The 23,582-nt window shown below is 38.6% G+C and overlaps 1 protein-coding gene across 1 annotated transcript in view; it reads right to left on the bottom strand.

Moving 5' to 3' along the window:
• INPP4B (inositol polyphosphate-4-phosphatase type II B) overlaps nucleotides 1–23,582 on the bottom strand; it is a 543,837-nt gene that overhangs the window by 331,440 nt on the left and 188,815 nt on the right. Inside the window, exons 6-7 of the mRNA XM_035023009.1 lie at nucleotides 17,485–17,603; nucleotides 15,345–15,461 (exon numbers count right to left, since the gene is read on the bottom strand). Coding sequence (XP_034878900.1) covers nucleotides 15,345–15,461; nucleotides 17,485–17,603 — 236 coding nt within the window. The remainder of the gene's footprint in view (nucleotides 1–15,344; nucleotides 15,462–17,484; nucleotides 17,604–23,582) is intronic.

The raw sequence follows: 23,582 nt of genomic DNA, 5'->3' as shown, positions 1-23,582 counted from the left end.
GAGTTAGGGACCTTAATATTATTCCTGAGAACCTTCCTACAGTTCAATGGATTCAATAGCAGAAGACTTAGATTCTCGTGATTTCAGTGTGACCCTCAGCAAATTGTTTAAATTTACTTTCCAGCTCCCTGACACAACAGGGCCCTGTGTAACACAACAGCGTCCCTAGGAAGATCAAATGTGATACTGTATGGACGAATTCTTTGTAATTGAGATTTTATGTCATTTATTTGGTCTTTACTTTCTGTGATGTCCCAAAAAGAATTAGCACTGTTATAAAGGATGAAGTCATATGGGTAGCTAGGATAAAGTAAAATAATCCTCTTCTTTAATCTGCCATCCAGAACACCACTTGTAGTTTGGTCTGATGTTTAATTAATAAATAACACTCAAAACTTTCCTTCTATCTTTGATGTTTCTGAGAGTCTAAATGGTTAAACTATTTTCTTTAGAGAAAAAAAAATTTTTTTCCACAATTTTTAGGTGGCTGTGGCCTCAGAAGTTCTTCAAACGATCTCATCTAGTTAAGCATTCATGAATTTCATGAGGTCAGGCTAGAGAAGAAACATTCTGCTAATCTTTGGTCTAACAAATGTCATTAGAAGGAAAATGAAGTAAGTTTGTGAAGAAGGTAGAAAAGAATTCTTTATTCGCTGCTTTTTACTTTCTGCTCCATCTAAGGTCAAAGAATCCTATAAAAGCCTGTCATTTTAGGCAGTTTGAATGACGTCTCAAAAATCAAACTGGATGATGACTCAGAGTTGGAAGAATGAAAAAGAGGGACAAAGTGATTCGCTGGTCAGCCCATCAGGTGTAAGTATGATTTGGAAAGTGAATCTTAAAGAAGAGGGGTTTTTTTCTTCTCATATTCTTTTTCACAGTGGTTTCAGAAGACAGATCTCTAGGGGCACAGCTATTTGTAACTCAAGTTAGAAGGAGAATCAGGTATCAAAATGACTGCAATGGAAAATGTGGGCATGCCTTTGCAGTAATCATCTTTTTCAGTTTTTCTCCCTTTTGGAAAGACACACTCAGGAAGTGAATGTTGGAGTATCACACTGCAGAGTGTCAGATTAATAAAATGCTAAAATAACAACAGAGAAAATAGATTCTTTTTCATTGCTGTTGATATGTTTCAACCTGAAACATGGCTGGTGCACAGCATAGGTCTGCACCCAGCCACAAATCACCAGACAAGAACATCCGGGATATCCAGACCAATCAGTTCACTGGAAACATGGTCAACCTTGGGGAGTCTGATACCATGAAACCGCTAATCCTTTTCTTGGAATTATACCAATGTCACTCAGGAAAGAATGTCCTGAGTACAAGAATAATATCTGAATAATATCTGCAATAAGTGATGGCGATATTTATATTTCTACTACAGTTTTATTTTCCAAAGCACTTTTACATGTGTTAGTCTCTTTTCATTCCAGTAGTAGACAGACCAGGACGTTATCATCATTTTAGAGCTGGGAAACTGAGCCCCCAAATGGATAACTTGTCTAAAGTCGCACAACTAAGTAGCAGATCTGAGATTAGAGCTTCCAGTTCTTAACTTTATTATGTTCTTTGCTCTCAACGTGGCATCCCAGTTGAGAAGGAATCCTTGCAGGGTCAAAGAGTTATATTCTTTTTAAAAAATATTTATTTTAGAGAGAGAGAGCACGCAAGCAGGGGTGGGGAGGGGCAGAGGGAGAAGGAGAGAGAGAATCTCAAGCAGACTCCCCTCTGAGTGCACAGCCCCCCACGGGGCTCAATCATTGCATTTTCCCATAACAGCATTCAGAAATCTTGTTTTTATATCCACTGGTGGGGTTTTCAGATGTATCTTATGGTTTATTGCAACAGTTCATCTCCAGTTTGGCATGGTCTTTTTTCAGATACTTCTTCAGATTGCAAGTTCAAGGTCAAGGAAGCTACTGCTCAGGGAAAGCAAGTACTGCACATGTATGCTGGAGAAAGCAGAATGGAGAAGGTACTGAAGCAGAATCTGAAAGATATGCTTCTGCCTTTAAACGTACATTAACTGGAAATTCCAGAGAGGGAAAAATTTCTCTGAATACTAACATCGCGGTAAGGGTATTTTTGGCTTTTTTTTTTTTTTTTTTTTGCAAGAAATGAACTTGATCCTGGAATTTAAAGTTAAACCCTTACTTAATGTTTAAAGCCTTATATTACTCAATGTACATATTCATATTTAAAACCATGTGTATATGTATGTGTGAATACACCTGCAGCTGTCTAGGGTTTCCGTCATGAGGCCTCCCTTTCTTTGCGGCTCTGAGGCCCGAGCCAGCTACTATGTATATTTCACTATGCCTCAACTTAAATTCAGGAATGAAAAACAAAGCTGTAACACATACTTCAAATGTTTTTTTTTTTTTTTTAAAGATTTTATTTATTTGACAGAGAGAGACACGGTGAGAGAGGGAACACAAGCAGGGGGAATGGGGGAGGGAGAAGCAGGCTTCCTGTGGAGCAGGAACCGGTCGTGGGGCTCAATCCCAGGACTCTGGGATCATGACCTGAGCCGAAGGCAGACGCTTAACGACTGAGCCACCCAGGCGCCCCTACTTCAAATGTTCTGAATTAGGGGCCGGCTGCAGTTTGAGGTGGGTGAGCTCTTGTTGATATCCAATTAAGATTTTTCTTGGGAAAATGCTTTCAGACATTTTAAACCACCAATATGCCTATCTGTGTCCTTTTCACAAAACCAAAATAGCAATTAAAAAAAAAATCGGAATAATATTTAAAATTGTAAATATCCCTACAGATCCCATATCTGATTAAACAAATATCCATAGTGCCTTCCGAAGACTGCTTTCTCTATCATGGTTAAAAACTACCACCCAAGTTTGTACGTAAGACCAACAATTGCGTGAATTCACACATCGAATTCCTCAGGACATGATATACTCAACATTTAGCTCCAACCCCAATGAGCACACCTTAAAAGACAGCTTGACTTAATGTCGTGAAACCGAAGTGACCTGGCTCGTGGCAACATGAGAAGAAAATCCTTGTGATGTGGAAACAGATGCCCCTTAACACTTTTCAGGATGTGACATCACCTTCTGCCTGGGTGTACACGACTCCTCTCAGTAAGTTTAAAAATAATTTTCACGTGGATTTAAACAGCAGCCTGAACTTAGTTGTAATGATCATTCCATCCCGATGGTTCCAAGGAAAGCCTCTGTTTCTTCAGAATTTCTTTTTGTTCCCGCGGCGCCGCATGTCTAGACTTACGGTAATGAAAAGCTATTCCTAGCTGAAGCAGTCCAACCTTTTAAATCGCTAGCCTCTGCTCCTTTCTCATCAGAAGAAATGCTTTGGCAACACGTCACGTGTCAGCTTTGCAAAACCCAGAGAGAAGGGGAAGCCGAAGCCACACACGCGTCCTCCGTGCCCACGTGGGTCTGTTTCGGGATGGCCCTCCTCCGACCGGGCGCTCCCCGAGCTTGCGCCCGCACAGCAGCTGTGCCAAGAAGGAGGCTGCTTGAGCCGGACCCCGAACAAATGGTAACACCTGCGGCATGCTTGAGACCTGGGGCAACGAGGGAAATACACTGAAGCAGAAATAGCTCAGCTCAGGGTCCAAATTAGGCTCACAGATCGCAGGTAGAAAGATAAACGCTCCTAGATCGACTTCGAAGCATAATTCATTGTACAGCTTACTGTCTATAATGCAGCATGGGAAGATGGTGCGTCCCCCTGAGACTGCAGATCCTAGAGTCCCCTACGAGCGCCCCGCCCCGCAATTGTTTCGGGGGGTTCCCAGGGGGCTTCTTCAAGTGTTGCAGATGATTGCCATTCTCCTCCTCTTCTGCTCTGACCGGGCTCGGTGATGTTCTCAGCTGCTGCCTCCATTCCGTACAGGTGAGCCCCCGACAGTGGGTCCTTCCCATCTCCCCAGGCACTGAAGCCCCTGTCCTGTGCCCACCAGTCCTCCTCCAGGCGGCCACTTGTTTGTGGCAGTTCCCTTTCATCCAGGACCACCCGCAGACCCCCTGCGCTGAATCGTCATGATGCAAAAGTAACACTCCTCTTAGGACAACATATTTTGTGTAAAAGTAATGGGAATGGCAGTCATTTTTTAAGGTTACATTTTATTTTATTAAAAATCAGGAAATCTTTCAGGAAATCCATTGACATGACTGTTTCATCACTATTATTTTATTTCATGCTCTCCGTTTTCTCTTCTTTTTACTCTGCCCTCATTATCCACACCCCTCCTCCCCCACCCAATCCACTGCCTTCATCCTCCTTCATTTTCTACATACTCAGGACAGTCATCCACAAGTGTATATTTCTTAAATACAAAAACAACACACACACACATATAAAGGCATTTTTCATTATTAGGTTTTTTTTAAATGAAATTATATTACTCACCATTTTGGGCATTTGCTGTTCTCAATTACGCAGCCCCTCCTGAATCTTCCAAGTCTGCTTTTAGAGCTCCCGTTAATTACAACCACTTTTTCTAAGGCTTCATAATATCCCTAGTTTAGACACATCAGAATTTATTCACACATTCCACTACTGATAGCCATTCACCCTGTTTCCAGTTTTTCACTATTTGAGCAATGCTCAAACATCTTTTTCCATACATCCTCAAGTACAAGTGTTTTACTTCTAAGAGGTTAATACCCAGGAATAACGTTGCTAAATCAAAATGTACACTTACTTTCCATTTTAATAAATGCCGGCAGATTGTTTTTTTTAAGTTGCAAATTTTCACATTAAATCAGCAGTGCATGACAGTACACTTTTTCCCACCTCCCTGCCAGCAATGGTCTTTAATTTTTTTGTCAGTCTATTTGTAAAAATTGACCACATTGCTATCTTAATTTTGTGTCTCCAAGAAAATACAGTTAGAACATTTTTTAATGCTTCTTGGTCAGTTGGATTTATTTTTCTGAGGACTACCTCTTCAAATACGCTTTTCTAAACTCGGAAGAACTTTTTAAATAATATAGGGATTAATCCACCAATCTTTGACTTGCATATAATTTTCCATATCTACTTTTTCTCTCTTGTTTATGCCATATATTTTTTCTCATGTAAAATGTATAGATTTCCATATGGTCAAATGCCAACCTATCTGGATTCCCATTCTTAAGAAAAACTTCCCTACCTCCTGCTTCTAGATTGTACAATCTTTTAAGCTATCTTATAAGAGCTTTAATACAATTTAGTTTCTATATTTAATTAATCTACCAAAAATATATTTTTATACATAAAATATGACATGACTGTACTATTATTTACATCCAAATGGATAGTCATTTAACCAGTACTTTTTATATTAAGCCCCATTCTTTTTACCTGCTGAGTTAAACCATCTCATAGAGTTAATCACCATGTATCCTGGAATCTGGTCTTGGATTTGATATTCTGTCTCACTTCTCTATTTGTCCATTCCTATGATCAAACCATACAGATTTGACTGCAGTAGGTTTATGTTTTGTTTTGATGCCTGATCAGGTAAATCTTACTATTTTTAAAAATGTCCTTGGCTATTTTTGGATATTGATTTAATAAAGTAAATTTTAAGATCATTTTATCCAATCCCCCAAATCTCTCTCCATAAGAATACTTATGCTATTTTATTTGAAATTATATTAAATTTATAAATTGAATTTAGATCAATTTTTGTTTTATGGTAATTATAATTTTTTTCTTTTTTTTAAGATTTTATTTATTTATTTGACAGAGATTCACAGCAGGAGAGGGAACACAGAGGGAGTAGGGGATGGAGAAGCAGGCTTCCTGCTGAGCAGGGAGCCCGATGCGGGGCTCAATCCCAGGACCCTGGGATCATGACCTAAGCCGAAGGCAGACACTTAAGGACTGAGCCACCCAGGTGCTCCTATAATTTTTTCTAACACAAGTTTTCCTATTGGCAAAGATCTTATTTTATAGTCTTCAATAAGATGTTATACTTTTCTATGTAATTTATGCTATAAAACAAGGAAGCTATTGATTTTTAAATATATTGATCTTATAACCAGCCAACTTACCAAATCATATTTGGTCTTTATCTAAAGTCTGTTGGGCTTTCTATATTTTAATCATATCAATAGAGAAATAGTTTTGCTTTTCTGCCTTCCAAATTTTATATAAGTAATATAACTTTCTCATTTCATTTTCTACAGCCTCCAAGAAAATGTTGAATAATAATGATGAGAGTGGTTAATTTGGTGTCTAATTGAAATGACTTTAGCACTTCACTGTTTAGAACATTTATATTATCTTATTAGGATAGATTTTTGTTATATTTATATAATATAATCTATTTTTTATTAGATGTGGCCACTAGATTTACTAAAGAAGTCTTTAGCATCCATTGACAGAATCAAATGAGTTTTCTCCTTTAGTTATTAATAAAATGGATCATGTTGATAGACATATTGATATTGAACCATTTTTGCTTTTCAGATCATATTTTTCTTTTTCCACACAGATGGACTCTACTGAAGAGTATTTCAATTATAATTTATGTACCTTTGTTTTTAATTGAAATTTGGTTATTGCTTTTTAAAAAAAAAACATTCATCAGATTTGGGTATTAAAGTGCTCCCTATTTATGTAGGCTGTATTCTTAGGTGAAACCTAACTGCCTAAATTTCTGCTCCCTTGTGATGAGAGATCAGAGAGCTTCCTAATAAAACTTCTGGGCAACACCCATCAAATGAGATTTATATAGACATGACTAAATTCCAGTTTGTGGACTCAACTTGTTCAAACTAGAGTTACCCTGCAAGTCTCCCAACCACTCTTCCCAGTGATATCTCATGATTCTTAAAAATAAAAGGGCTCACTGCCCAAAAACTTACAAAAGTAAAAACCTAAAAGCCATTCTTAAATGTTCAGTGGAGGTAGGACTCAGCGAATAAGAGTCCATTAGGAAACACAGGGTAAATTATGTTCCTCTATGTTTGTGATTAACATTAATTAAGTTTCCCAGGTTTGAAAAGAGAATGGAAAGTGGCCCTACCTCATCATTTCTATTTTAATTGGAAAAAAGGCATATTAATTCTAGGTATTATTGTGTTGTTGTTGTTGTTGTTTTAAACTAGGTTAAACAATGTTTCTAAAACTCATACATTCATAGACAGCCAAGTGCGAAAATACTCAAAGTACAGTTTTGCTGATCTCCATGAAATAAGGATGTGGGTACTTTACAGTCAAACAGCCACTCTGCTAAGGCCAAAAGATTTTGTAACAAACATACTTTGCATCATGAGTCAATTCGTTTTCTTATTTCACTGTCCAAGAGCCAGTCTTTCTCCATGCCAACATCATTATTTTCTTATGGAAAGTAAGGAGGTATTGAATAGTCTTTCCTCTATTGTGGGAGCCCAAACAAGAACAAAGACAAAAAACGAACAAAAGCCCTGGACAGATGACACAGATGGAGTACTGTGCAAATGCAGACAGTAGCACAGAGAGCGAACAGGAATAAGAGAGAAAGGGAAAAACAGTGTAAAGAGCAGCAAGGACTGTAATGCACTTGATACGTGGATGACAGAGGAGGGGAAAAAGGTAGAGATGGAAATGCTAATATATAGAGAGTAGCATAAGTGCTAAAGGAAAGAAATTTGTAGCACTTCTGCTTCTGGTTAATATGCAAAAACGTGCAAGAGAGACTGTCACCCCTAAGGAACACTAAGAAGTCAGAGACACTACCAATCACAGTTTTTGCTAAACCCATCAGAAAACTGAGGGTGTCAAGCAACCAAAATGAAATGAAATCCAGGGAATGACAGACCCTTCCTGGAGGAAGAAATGCCCATGGTCCGTATTATTCCTGGCTGAGCAGCAACAGGGGACGGCATTCCATAGAAACCAGCTGGACTTGCAATAAACTTTTAATGAGCACATGTTACCTGGCATGAGAGATCTGAATCCTGAGGAGCCCTAGCCATAGCATGGGTCTTGCCCATCCACCTACTCCTTCCCACTGAAAGTCACATACTGAAGGAGGACATTTCAATGTGCAGGAGAGCTGAGAGATTCACCAAGGAGCTGCACGGGGCTTTCTCCAATGTGAGGCAGAAGAGCAGAGGTTGATTTCCCCATGCACTAGGCTGAAGCTTGAGAAAGAGGCGAGATTGCTGCATAGTGAAAATATTGCTCCAGGAATCCAAGGTTGGTTTAACTTACAGAGACAATTAATGTAATTCACTCCATTAACAGAGTAAGTAAGAAAAACATTTGAGCATCTCAATATATACCAAAAAAGTCATTTGACTAAATCTAACACGATTCATGATAAAAAAAAAACAAAAACAAAAAAAAAACCTCACAGGAAATTGGGGATAGAGGGAAATTCCTCCATCTGATAAAAGACATCTATGAAAAGCCTACAGTTAAGATCAAATTTAATGGTGAAATACTGAACACTTCTACCTTAAATCTGGAAACAAAACGAGAATTTCCACTCTTACCACTTCTATCAATATTGTACTGAAAGTCCTATTGCACCGAGCTAGTGCAATAAGGAAAGATAAAATGCACTTTGACTGGAAAAGGAAACATAAAAATCTTTCATTATTCACAGATAACATGATCATATGTTTACAAACCCCTATGGAGTCTTAAAAAGTGTTTTAGGACTAATACGTGAATTTAGCAAGACTGCAGGATACAAGGTCAATACACAAAAAGTAACTGTATTTCTATCTACTAACAAACAGGAATTTAAAACTATATTTTTAAAAATCTCTCGTTCGTTAGCATGAAAAACTATCAAAAATACCTAAGTCTTGGGTGCCTGGGTGGCTCAGTCGTTAAGCGTCTGCCTTCGGCTCAGGTCATGATCCCGGGGTCCTGGGATCGAGTCCCACATCGGGCTCCCTGCTCGGCGGGAAGCCTGCTTCTCCCTCTCCCACTCCCCCTGCTTGTGTTCCTGCTCTCGCTGTCTCTCTCTCTGTCAAATAAATAAATAAAATCTTAAAAAAAAAAAAATACCTAAGTCTTAAAATGTATTATGACCACACACAAAGGATCTGAACACAAATATATTGCTGATAAAATTTAAATACCTAAATAAGTGGAATGATATGCCTACCATATTTATAGATCAACAGGCTCAATATTGTTAAGATGTCCAGTCTCTCCAAATTGATCTATAGATTTAACACGATTCCAATCCAAATCCCAATGGGCTTTTTGAAGAAATCGACAAGTGATTCTCAAACTTATGTGGAAAAACTAAGGCTCTTAGAATAGGCAAAACCAAAACCTTGATAAAAAAACAAAGCTGGCAAAGATAGAGGACTTAAATCACCTATTTCAGGACTTACTATAAAGCTACAATAGTCATGTGGTCATGAAGCTAGACAAAGTGATCAATGGAAGAGAACAGATCGAGAAATAGACCTGCATCTATCCGTAGACAACTGAATTTCTAGTTAAGGCACCTACTGAATTTAGTGAAGAAAAAAGTATTTTTGACAAATAGTGCTACAATAACTAGATATCTACATAGGGGAAAATAACTTTGATTCCTATCTTATTCATAAATGTAAAGGCTAGAACAATAAAACATTTTTAAGGAAGACCCTGGAGAATATTCTCATGACCCAAAGCATAATCATCTTTGGGGGCACAAAAAGCACTAATGAAAAGATTGATAAACTGACCTTACTCAGAATTTAAAGTCTCTGAACAACAAAATACATCATTAAGGAAATTATAAGGCAAGCCAAAGGGAAGAGAGGGGACCTGTAACACATATATTCATAAAAGCACTTACATCCACATATATGAAAAGTTCTTATAAATTAACAATAAAAAAAACCCCACTTTTTAAAAAGAAAAAAGTCTTGAGCAGAAACGTCATTTAAAAAAAAAGAGGGATCCTTGGGTAGCTCAGTCAGTTAAGCGTCTGACTTCAGCTCAGGTCATGATCTCAGGGTCCTGGGATCCAGCCCTGCATTGGCTCCTCGCTCAATGGGGAATCTGCTTGTCCCTCTGCCCCTCCCCCTCTCATTTTCTCTCTCTCTCTCTCAAATAAATAAATAAAATCTTAAAAAAAAAAAGATAGATGAATGGCCAATAAGCACAGGAAAAAGTGCTTAACAGAATTAGTCATCAGGAAAATGCAAATTAAGACCCAGTAAGATAACCACTTCATACCCACTAGAATGCTAAATGAAAAAGATTGACAATATCATCATTGGTGGAGTTAATTGGAACTCTCACACAGAAGTAAGAGTAGGAGAATAAAGTCATACAATAACTTTGAAGAACCGTTGGCAGTTTCTAAAAAAGTTAAACCTGCATCTATCTGCCCTATGACTTAACAGTTTTAACTCCTCAGTATTTACCTCCCAAAATAAAAACAAATATCCACACAAATACTTGTACTCGAATATTCATAGACATTTAGTTCATTGTTGTCAAAAGCTGTAAGTTATTAAATGTAGAGAAATGTAAATAAGAAAATGAATAAATAAACTGTGGTATCACTGCAACATAATACCATTCAGTAATAATACCATTCAGCAACATATATGAACCTCAAAAATATGTTGAGCAAAAGATACCAGGCACAAGGGAACACATATTATATGATTTTATTCACATACATTTCAACAAGCAAAACAAATCCACGTTGTTATATATGGAAAAGTGGTTGCCTCAGAGTATGTGGGGTGGCAATTGACCAGAATGGGGCACAAAGGAACTTTCTGGAATGATGGAAATGTTCTATATCTTGAGTCAGGTAGAGGTTATGTGGCCATAAGCAACTATCAAACTCATTGAACTGAACACTTTAGATTTGTCCATTTTGTTATATGTAAATTATGCCTCAAAAAAATATAAATATGCTCTTTGTAAATATATACTATTCATCAACAGATAGAAAGGAAGTGAAATTATTTGTGAAGGGCAGCAACATCTTAGAACCCCGAACTACTTCTATACAGAATTGGTAACTCCCCTTGCAAATTATGTTACAGTAGAGACCAGAGCATTACAAAAGGCAAAGTGAACCAACAAGTTGAGAGGACCATGCAGTATACACAAAAGGAAAAGGCCAGGTGGACAAAAGCAAAAGTCTAAGACATAACCATTTCACAACAGGTAATAACAGCTATCTTTTCATTAATATTAGTTGGCCACTTCATAAAACTTATTCAGACATTTGCAATTAGTTATACATGCTTAATCTAAGCGCTTAAAAATTTTGGATATGTTTTTTCCCTATACTGGCATACCGACATTTTTTTTTCTCAATCAATTTTGAAGATCCAACTGAAGAATATTTTTTTAATATCATTTTTTTAAGATTTTATTTATTTATTTGAGAGAGAGAGAATGAGAGACAGAGAGCAAGAGAGGGAAGAGGGTCAGAGGGAGAAGCAGACTCCCCGCTGAGCAGGAAGCCCGATGTGGGACTCGATCCCGGGACTCCAGGATCATGACCCGAGCCGAAGGCAGTCGCTCAACCAACTGAGCCACCCAGGCACCCCAACTAAAGAACATTTTTAAAGCATCAGCTGAAGTAAAAATACCACTGTGCGTAAGTGAAAATGAGGGTAATGCTAACAATATATGTACTCTGGAGAAAAGAAACGAGTTTTGACTTGGCCTACTTAAGTTTTCAGAATCTCAGTTTCTTCACCTTTAAAATGGGCAAGGTAATACCTCCCTCAACGAATTTTTTGGAGAGTAAAGAAAAAACCATGTATAACAAATTAAACACAGTGCTTGGTATGTGCTTAGTGATCAATAGTATCCATTTCTTTTCCTAATCAGCTGTACTGTATCTTCTACAAAGAGAAGGCAAGCTTACAGAATTTGGATCTCAACAAGTATAATTAGACCTAACCTTCTAAGAAGTTAGTGTAGAAAATCAAAGCAAGTCAGAGTATACCAAATGTAAATGATTTTCTTTTCCATAGAAAAACACAAAAAACTTAACTGGACACTTCCATGTAGGGAATTGTGCTAGAAATAAACTGCCTCGGACATAATAACTCACATAATGTAATACATTTACATCCAATCTTGATAAGGTCACTTTTTTCTGAAAGGTACAAATGGAGAGTTGCTAGTAACTGGCAGTAAAAAATATCTTAGGACATATATCCTCACCTGAGAAGTGTTCCGTATCTACTGGACACAGGACTCTGTCCTATAAATGAACATCTAACAAGTTGAGGATACAGCAAACATTTATTTACTCTAAGAACAAATGAAGCAATGTGTACTCCTGCAAAATACACAGAAATTCAAATTTCTACCATGAGCAAAGCCAATTTTGTGACCTAATTATATGTTTGCAGATTGATGGCTATCCTCAGTGTGGTGTTGAAAGAGCTTGTTCAGTATCTTCCAAGACACCAGTTGCATGGGAGGAAGGGAAAAAGACAAAGTTTGATGGTGATGTTCTTCTCCTATGTAAATTTCACCTTCTTCTGAGTTTTTTCTGTAACATATGAAAGACCCATAGTCCCAGCTTGATTCCCTAGGGCTGAACACTGTGAGCTATGTGCTAAAAGCAATTGTGTCTATGTTGTTTCATTTTCCAGAGAGTTTAAAATAGAGCACACAACCGGTATATATCCAGAAGATACCAGCTTCACTGTTTGAACTTGGGCTCTCCTATCCTAGCCATGGGCTTCAATTTCAAGCTTTGAAGTCCCCACGAACCAGCTGGATGTTAGAGCCGCACATTCTGAGAAAACAGATCATTTTCTCATGATGAGGAAAATAGTAAAAAGGTCACTCCAATTTTAATAATGACCCTGTCACCCACCGTACTCCACCTCCCCACCTGCCAAGCATTATCTGTCCATCTGCCACGGTGCAAGACTTACTGCAGTGAATGAGGAGGATGAAGGATGTAGTAGGAGGAAACAACAGTCATTCTGAATGGACAGACTCTTCTCCTTGGTTACAATGATTAATTGCATTTCTGCTGAAGTTACTAAGTAAGATAATCAATCTTAGGTCCAATGTTTAGAGGAATACAAGAACAACGACCAGTTACATATTAGCGGTATCAAGGGCACAGATGAAAGTTATCATTTCTCTTTAAAAATATCTAATATTAATAGGTATGTAAATGAATATGAAATGGCAAAGTAACACATTTATTTGACTGATGAAATCCAAGTAATGATAAATTCAATAGGAAAGGGCAAGCAACTTAGTCATCTGACTCAACTCATTAGTTTTCAGTCAGTAGAAAAATCTCGTTGTTCTGGGTCAGCCTAACAGGATCAATGCTTTGCTAGGATCAAATATTTAAACTACTTTTAAGTACATGCACATAATTCATTAATTTTCTAAAACACATATACATATTCTCATTTCTTAGGCCTTAAAAGTACTATGATCTTAATTTTTTTAGGTTGTTAAGTGCTCACAATTATAAACTGTACTTGAAAACCACTTCCTGCTTCCCCTTCCCCCTCCCCCGCCCCCAACCCAAAGAAAATCTTAAGAAATGAGAGAACAAGGGCCAGGATAAAGACTGTATGTCCATGGGGACTATTAGCATATTAATAACCTGTGTTTCTATTTACACTTCCATCACCAGGGTTAATTGTTAGGTATTTTAAGGAAGAGGTTATGCCTTAATTAACAGCTCTTAGTAAATGAAAGCTGGTTGCATCTCTTAAGTATGCTCAAATTTCACAAGTCTTATTTCATAGCAGGGATTCAGGTTCATCCAATATTTTTATGTGATGACACCTCTGATGAAGGAAGGAAGTCTTTAATAGACCTTAAATAAGTACCTTTCAGAATAGAAGCCAATAAAAAGCATAATTAATGAGTAAGCTAATTATCTATCTGTAAATCATTAACATCCATGCACATTTTAAATGAGGGAGAGTAAAGGGGATAGAAACATCTTAGGTATTTCATATTTCTAACTCTGACATTTTTTTTTTTTAAGATTTTATTTATTTGACAGAGAGAGACAGTGAGAGAGGGAGACACAGCGAGAGAGGGAACACAAGCAGGGGGAGTGGGAAAGGGAGAAGCAGGCTTCTCGCGGAGCAGGGAGCCCGACGCAGGGCTCGATCCCAGGACCCTGGGATCATGACCTGAGCTGAAGGTAGACGCTTAACAACTGAGCTACCCAGGCACCCCATAACTCTGACATTTCTAAGGACTTCACAAACTCAAGAGTTTAGGGGAAACATTCATTTCTGTAACAGTGTTCCTAGACCTCTGCCCTTGCCATATTCTGTCCTGTCTATGCTTTGGGATTGCTGGGGGAATTGAATTTGATCATGTGCTTGGAGGAACAGAAAATCCCACAGTTCACATCATCCTAATCATTTCTCTGCTTACTACTCCCCTGCACAGTTGCATCACCTCCTCCCACTATCTATTTGAACCACAACCTACATGAGGGTGGAGTTTAAAGTGACGTTTTCCCCAGATGAGGTATGGGTGATTCTCTGTGTCCAGCAGCACCGCTTAGCTTCAACAGAAACTCTACTGGAACCTAAAGGCCTCCCTGCCTTCAAAGTGTTCCCTGGCATGTGGCTCACTATTGATCATCAACACTGCTGTAGCTTCCCTGCCTTGAAAACAGACAGGAGAGATTTGAAGGAGAGGGCCTCTTTTAAGCCATCCCCTTCCCAGCACCTACCCAACAGCATTGTCTTCTGTCCAGGAATTTTAAGAATGGCCTCTAGAGATAGTGCCTAGGTCCTTGACTATCTAACCAGGCAGTCTGATGCAGGGAGAAGAAAAGTCAGACCCTGTAGGAAGACTGAAGAATTTAGGACAAAAGCCCACGGGGGCTTTACATAACCTCCATGCAAGGAGGCCGATTAAAACATGTGGCTAGTGCTTCTCCTTATCCCCTCTGTTTGCTTTGGTGCCAAGGACAACTTCAGGAAAATAGAGGGAGTATCTCTCTACACAGTCTTGTCCAGAATAAACGGTGAAAGTAGAGCACTTTATCAACCTCCTGTTTTAGAATAATTACAATATCTAGAAAGTTTTAAAATAGTATATAAAGTTCATCTCTTCCACTTGCCTTATGCCCACACTATGACTCCTTCAGCAACTCCTTAAAACAACCACAGAAAGGTAAAACAAGAGATCAAGCCAGCCTTCCTGAGAAAGAGAAAAATCTGTTCTGAAAGCTTTTGCTCCTCACCAATTGCCAAATGAATTGGGTGTGGAGGGGTGGGGGTGGGGATCCTCAGCAAACTATAAACATAAGACAAGCATAAACACAGTATAAACACCCTCTTTGAAAAATGCCAGTTATATCCAAACCCAATGGTTTGGAAAAGCATAACTCCTTCCCCCCCCCCCCCCCAAAAAAAAGAGAAATAAGTACAAGTACTTACAGTGTCATGAGACTTATCCTTGACATCATAGACTGTTAGCTTTATTTTGGTCTCCTCATAGATGGGATACTCAGATGGGAATGTGACACCAGTCAAAAACAGCGGGTCCCTTGTTCCCTGTAACAGCACAAGCAGACCACTTTGATTCAATAAAGCAGCAACTGCAGTTGGCAGCATGCAGGGACACATGAGAATGCAGAAAGTGTGTCTGAGTCTGTTTGTTTTTCTAGGAAATAGTTCTATTGGAAAAGCGATGTGAATTGCCGAATGATGCTCGTGGGCGACAGCAAGGCCCAGAGCCCCAAATACTGATAGAGCTGCTGATAGTAAATGGCACTGCAACAGTGTCAGAACTGCTAATACTCTGGAAAAACAATTTTTCATTATATGCAGAATCCTTAATTAGGGTCAGTTGTCAGTCCATTAAGAATAGATTTAATGGATTTAACCTGAAATTCATGCAAATGATCTAAGATATTGACTGATCAATTAAAATGAAGCTATTTGCTCATCAAGTACCATTTACTTCCTTTCTGTAATGATTCAATTGAAAGCCATGCTCTGATAATGTCCATTTGTTTTCAAGTGTTCAGCTGTGTTTTTTCTCAGACCGATTTGAAAACTAATGAAAGAAACTAAGTATGATGGACTTCGGGCTATAAAATTACTAGCACAGGATGCAGTGCACAGAATATTTCAATGCCTCAGATTTCATTTTGAGAGAGCTGACATCCAACACTAAATTTTACATCTATATTTAAATATGAATATTGCCAAATATTGAGTGTTTGCTAGAATTTAGTAAACCAGGTGTCTATGAGTTTCTGGAAGCCCAAGTTATTTAGTCATTCATTCTTTCTCCTTTTCTTCAACAAATACTACTTTTTGTTCAGCTCTGTGTTAGACACTTTGGAAAAACAGTCAATAAAACAGCCCAAAACAGCTATGTATGTTCAAACATAAACAAATGAAATGTATCAAAATCATTTCTTTTAAGTTTTGGCAATATTTTAAGAATAAACTGGGACAAACTTGAAAATTTTTTTTCATAGAAATGAACAATTTTACAATTTTAGTCAAGTTTTCGATATACGAACAGACCATTTTTGTTATTTCAACTACAGCATTAACTACAAATTATACCAGCATTGGAACCTAAAGTTTCCAAAGGGCAGATTCAAGGCTACATGCAGGATCTGGGTCATTCCCATTAGAGAAATGAGTTGAGTTCAGTCTGAATCATATATTCCAGCAGCCAAGCACAGGCCAGCACTGAGCAAACCCAGTGTCTAGGGTAGGCTTCTTAGTTCCCTACAGAGAAATTCCCCGGTCAAAACAGACAGGGCTTACAAATCTGAAAAAAAGCATGCAAAGCTAAGGAGTTTAAAGCACACTTTCTGTAGTCCCAGATGTTCCGTATTTCTCATTCACTAAGTGCGTGAAATATGTGTGATCAGAACAAAATAATCAAAAGGGAAACACTTCCTCTTTTGAATCTGATCCAATACAATAACAAGTTTCCTCCCGACACATTTTGAATGTTACATTAGTAACAATAAATGTAAATAGGAAATCTCTCATCTGATGAGTAATATAACACCCTTTAGCTAGAAACATTACAGTTTTTCAAATTAATCACCTACCTTTCTTTGAAAAACACGGTACTTTAAAAAGACACACACAAATAGCAAAGAATATAAAGTTTCCATGGGCAGCCTGAAGAACACAGGAAAAAATGAAAAGTGCAAACACTTAACTTCTCTGGGGGCACTTTATGACTCTCTTTTATTCCTCCCAAATAAGTATTCATTCCATTTAATTTTTCAAAAATGTGTATTTTTTTCTCTACTTGGTGATCTATTTAAGGATTCAAAGTGAGATTTTTTTTTTTTTCCTATTTACTAAAGAAAATAAGGTCTCTTTTGAAAAGGGCAAGCTCTTCTCTCATCTGTTTATTTTGGTAAGTTAGCAACGCATGCTTAATAACCTCAGGTATGCTTTCCTAAATGACAGAGGACAGTAGCACAGCATAGCTACAGGCCATGGACTAACTTATTTCAGCTGTTTGCTCAAATCCAGAGAGAGGCTGAGAAGGCGACAGCAGGGCAGAGGACGGCAGGCACACAGCACGCTCACTCACCTCCACAATTTCCGTGCTTGAGTATCTTGTCAGACCCTGCTCCGCGGGGTGGATTACTGAGATCTGCACCAGTGTATTCAGCTTCCGATCACGAACGGGCGCCACAAGATCCTTGCATGCTGGCAATGACAGAGGAAGGAGAAAGAAAAGAAACTGACACGGGGTCTCAGGGAAAACTTCTGTCCCGAGTTGGAAGTAAACTTAGCGACTGCGCTGAATGAAATCTCCCGGGACTCAGACTGATTTTTTACAGAGGAAGTCCCTTGGAAGTACCTTACAGAAATAGGAAGTCACGTGCTGCGGAGCTGAACTGAGGGTTCATTTCCACTGACCGCATTTGCCGCCCCTGCTAGTCTCCACCGACCTCCCTGGGATCCCAGCTCTAACGTGCGACTCTGCACACCCAGCCCAGGGACTTGAGGGACTTTAATTAGTCATTAAACCCTGCGCTTTAATTCACACCTAGGCAAAGTAAGCTGAGCTGGGCTATATCCGGGAAACTTCATGCTGTTCCTTACTGACATTGGCGGGAGTAGTTCAAATGTACTGATGCACCCTTCCTTGGTCCTTACCAATCTATTGGCTACGATCAAACACAGCGACAGAAACTGGGACGAGGGGCTACCCTAGCAAAGCAGCGCACAAGCCACAGGCCAGCGGCAGAGGAAGAAGACGAGGGGTTAGAAAAGCCCTCTGTCTGGGATTCCAGCCAAGTCTGGGAGGGAGAAGTGTGGAATAAGAATGGGTTAATTCTTGCCCTGGGGCCACAAATGTAGGATTTTCCCTTGAGACACCAGGCTCATATTACAGACGCTCTGCACCATACCATATTTACTTGAATATTTTCTCCTCCCACATATCATTCCCACAATTTGGGGGAAAAAATCCAAAAATATATTCCTTTTCAGCATGTCCCAACACCTCTTCTCCCCTGGCTTTGAAATAGTAGTTTTACTACCTGCAGTTGGATGGCTAAGTCTGATGCAAAGTGTCCTCACCAGAGAGGGTTCAAGTTTATGCTCAGCTGGTGGCTTAAGGCAGCCTGGGGGAACATGGGATCTAGATCCCTGGTGAGAGTGTGCGGGCTCTATATCACCATCCTTACCCCACACTGCTTCAGTAAGGGACAGAAGGACAGTTGCATTTAAGCTATGTTCTGCCACTGCAGCAATTTACAGCACCTTCATCCACTGGGACAGAGGTACTACGGCTTAAATCGGAAACTTGAAAGCAAAGGAAATTTTAAATCTAATTATCACCTTTCAGTGGCTTACAGATCATCTCATTTATAGAAGCAGAATGGGATAGAGGAAAATGCAGGAGCTTTGGAATCAGTTTGTTTTTTGCTTAGTTCTATTAGCTAGGCAATGCTGGGCAAATTTTTTACCTTCTGAACTCTTCTTGCCAAACTTTGAGATCCTTTTATTCCTGTATGTCATGATTTGTTCCTTATTTAAACCACCTCTATTTAAATGCCTCTGCCAATACAGGAGAGCTTAGGAAAGTATGTGTGGAAAATATAATAGCTACACTTTATTTAGCCCTCCCTATTTTTGAGGCATTTTGCTAATTATATTTTGATTTCTCAAAACAGAACTTTGAATTATTATTTCAGTTTTACATATTAAGAACTAGAGGCTTAGGAATAGTAAGCACTCACATTTCCATTAGTAAAACCCTGGTGGCTTGTTTACATCATTCCTCATTAGCTCCATTTCTTTTCTTGACATACTGAATTCCTCTCCTGCACACCGGCATCTCTCTTTGGAAGACCCACTGCCATGATTCTTTATTGTCTGCCTCAAGAGATCTACAGTTTTAGGAAATACTGATGCAAGGTTTCAACGTCAACATATCTCCGGAAGGGGGGAAAAAAAAAAAAAGCTAGATTTAGATTTTACTGTTCTTTGGTGGTTACTTTGATCATTTCCTCTACTTGCCTTATGAATGTGTTTAACTTCATCACTCATTTGCTCGCTTATCTGTTCAGAGTGTACAGCTTTCTCTCCACTTACTGATATTGACTGTATCTGTCCCTGGATTTTAAAGCTGGAGTTTATTTGCCTCAAACACATGCATCTTGCCCTCTTCCTTGGTTGTAGCCTCATCTCTACCTGATGAGCTTATGACACCTTTGCTCAAAATAAGTTACTCCTTTTCAGATTTCTTATCAGGCTTGATTGTGGGCTGTGGTTACTTCCCAGAAGTGAGCAGCTATTCTCCATTTTATCAGTGAAACTCTCAGACTCACTCCTAATAAAAACAGAAAATCTTCATTAAACTGAAATGTTCTGTCCAACCCAATTTACAGGTATCCCAATACTGAAGAAGTAAAAACAGCAATAATGACACTTCGTATTTCTCTATATTCTGTATCTAAAAACAGCACAGAAAACAAAAACTAAACTCCTATCTTGAGCAGTACATATCTCTTTTCTTCCCAACAGCCCAGAGGATTTTCTGTTCCCTCAAGCTTACGCAGTAAGATATCATGGAAAGATCCTGAGATCATTCAGGATTCCTCAGCTGTATTCCTACATTCCTTGTTTTTTAGTTATGTGATGTTAAGTCACAAACTCTTGGACACTCAATTTCTTCATCTGTTTACCTGTCCCTTAGGGTGGAGTTGAGAAAGATATTAGCCCCTTTTTATTAATGGATTTTCTATGAAAAACAAAATTTACCAGTATCATTATACTAATATTTTTATTATTATTTTAAAGATTTTTATTTATTTATTTATTTATTTGAGAGAGAGAGAACACATGAGAGGGGGGAGGGTCAGAGGGAGAAGCAGACTCCCCCCTGAACAGGGAGCCCGATGCGGGACTCAATCCCGGGACTCCAGGATCATGACCTGAGCTGAAGGCAGTTGTTGAACCAACTGAGCCACCCAGGTGCCCTTCACTATACTAAATTTACCAATGTTAATATCAACATTTACCAATATTTAGTGTTTTATTATTCTGTAAAATGTTTTTTATTGACTCAGTCATAGTCAGGTAACTCCTTAAACACTGTCACCAGGTCCAATATTTCTTGGTAAATACCAAACCAGTGCATGAGTCATTGCATTTCATATAGTGAAACCCATACACACCACGGATCTATACATACTGAAACTGTCCCATTGGAGGGGTGATAAATGATGAGTGATTGGATTGCTTCATGGCGATATTACTCATTTGATCACTATAAAATCTAACCTGCATAAGAATTATTTGGTAGCCAATAGAGAAGCCTGAAAACTCTATTTCTCAGTCTTCCAACCATACTTGCCACTGCCCATTATCCAAACAAAACTCTGCTCTGCATAAATGGCCTTCTTAAACTCATAAGACTAAAAGCGCACTTTGGGTTTTGCTTCTGTTGTTTTGTTTTATTCATTTAGGAATTTCTTGAATTAAATGGGCAGTTAATAAAAGCCTCTCTGCAATCATTCATCTATCTATCTATCTATCTATCTATCTATCTATCTATCTATCATCATCCATCTCTATATATTTTTTTTTTAATTTTTATTGCTGCCTTCTTACTGGTTTTGTTTTGGACTAAGCTATTAAAAATAAATGTTCCCAAAGTCCAGAAGAGTTTACATATACAAGATGCTGACAGGTTGGGATTCAAATGTGCTTGTGTCCACTGAATAGACTGTTTTATTTTTTACTGAAAAGGGGAAAAAATAGCAATATAGAAGTAATGACTATTTTTTTAAAAAGCTATAATTTGAAACTTTTATTTAAAAAAATAAAAGAGCTCTGAGCTGCTATTTTTTTTTCTGTTTACTCTTCTGGAGTAACTAGCAACATGAGGGTTCACTTTCTATTGCCAGTGCTTTGATGAGATGCCCACCGGCATCCCCAGCATAGATTCATACAGGAGCCAGACAGCTCTCACTCCATGGAAGGGAATCCTCGCTATAAGTGCAAGAATAAAAATAAATAAAGCTTCAATACCTTGGGGGGAGGTCTAGGCATTGAGCAAACTGGAAAGCTTATGCTATGTTAACAGAGGGGACCTCTATTCAAATTCATTGCCCGAAGAAATGAAAGCCCACTGTGGCTTGATTTGAGGATCTGTTCAGGGCTTGAAATTCCAGTCACTGTGTAGGCTAAAGCTGTAAGAACCACACAACATACCTCTGTGACTAGATCTGGCCTAAGGACCAGAAGTTTCTAACCTCTGCTCGAGATGCTCCAAGCTACTACTTAGAGTCTTAGGAAGATAGCACAGATCATCTTTTGCTCTTGTAGTTCTACTATATGAGGGTCCAGGAGCTAAGGGGCAGGGTCTGCAGCGTTCTTGTTAAGTTAAATATTCTCTCTACCCAGAAATACTGTTTTCATAAAATATCAGTTTTTGCTTCATCTGGCCATCATTTCTAAATCATGTCAAGTCTCTTGAGTCCACACAGCCTTGCCAGCATTCTAGCCCACTTTGGCTGGAAGCCTCGAACTGTCTCCATACTCTGCTATCAGAGAGTTCAGTCCCAGCAATAATCATCAGAAGCGGAACACAACTGTTCATTCAGGTGCCTTCAAATTCAGCAGCACTGGCCAAATCCTAACGTTCTAGGACCTTCATTGGATATGGAGTGTGCGAATTAGCAAAGATGTAGGCCATAGGCTTTCACAAGAGCAGAGGCAGGAGCTGCGGGGGTGCTGTGAATTCACAGTTGACTCTAAGCAGCTCTCTCTTTCTCCTAAGGACTCTTTCTTCTTTGAAGTCAGGTCATTTTTCTTGCCTCACTCCATTTCATTTCTCTTCTTGCCATTCAGTGTTAGTGGCATCTAACAGAGTTTATCCTCCTTCCTCCAGAACAACGCAATGGCCACAAGCAAAGGAGACGAGGGCAGGGGACTTTGACAAGAATTTTCACATCTCTATTTTCTGTTCTTACATTAGCAAAAAGAAAGTTAGGCTTAGAGGAGAAACCACACAGTATAGCATAAAGAACATAGAGGAATGGCTTTTTCACTCAAGATAACACTGTATTTGAAACCTGGATCCAGCCTAAGGGGTTATGCGACTTTGTATAAATTATCTCTTCGAGTCACTATATTTTAATCTTTAGAATGAACGTAAAAGGACATATTTCATAGATTTGTTATAAAGATTATATGAAGCAATCTACTTAGAATGCTAGGCACATGTTATTATTAACGTTAATATGAATATAGTTATGGCTCGGCACAAAAATGGATTTTCTCTCTCCAATATTCTTATGGTAGTTATATGCTTAACCATGGTCCAGGTTGGTCCTAATTTTGTGTAACCTTCTGATTTTTCAGTAAAAGCATTTTATTAAATTTATAGCTGTGATTTTGGGGGGTTGGTATTTTCTTGTTTTCATATAGATAAATAAAAATGTTTTAAAACCTTTTACTGGATTATTTGTTAGTTTCAGAAATCATAGGTATCATTAATATGTTTCCTTCTGTGGAATCAGATGTGTATGCTTACACTTGTTAATTTTACCTCTGATTAGGCACTTCCAAAGAAGCCAAAAATAACAGAAGCTTATTTTCTGTCTGCCTGGCAGATGAGCTACATGTAAATAGTCAACTCAACCTATGAGCAGGGGTTTAGCTGAGGGGTTAGTGTTCCTTTATACAGAGTGGTGGCTCACAGGGAGGCATTATTTTAACACCTGAGATGTCCCAACGGGTTATGGAAAGACTTGCTCCTCTGCTCTGTATACTTCCTTCATCAAAAAGGAAGACTGCAAATGCTAATAAGTTATCTTTTTCTTGCAATTAAAAATAAATGTTATATCTAGAACCCAATATAGCCTGATGGAAGCATACCTCCTCCTTTGATGAAATCTTACCTCTTGTACCCTCTATGGACTCTTCATAGTGAAAATGGAAGAGATATATCCATGCCCCTCAAGGGCAAAAAAGGCCAGGGCACTGAGGATGGGGGATTTTGAATAAAAAAGCAGCCTTATACAAACAGGGCTTTAGGGAAATAACCATCTGGCTTCAAGGCTTCCTCAACAGCACCATTCTTATCTTACCATGGCTAAGAGGATCAGCCACTTCCCTAAGGCTGTCGGAAAGACTCTTGCAGCCTAGAATACAGTTTTTTTACTTACT

Source organism: Mirounga leonina, unplaced genomic scaffold, assembly GCF_011800145.1.
Source record: "Mirounga leonina isolate KUSES-001 unplaced genomic scaffold, KU_Mleo_1.0 Mir_176, whole genome shotgun sequence".
Taxonomy (NCBI): Eukaryota; Metazoa; Chordata; class Mammalia; order Carnivora; family Phocidae; genus Mirounga; species Mirounga leonina.
Note: the sequence above shows the minus strand (reverse complement) of the source record. Positions and strands in the feature narration are given on the sequence as shown.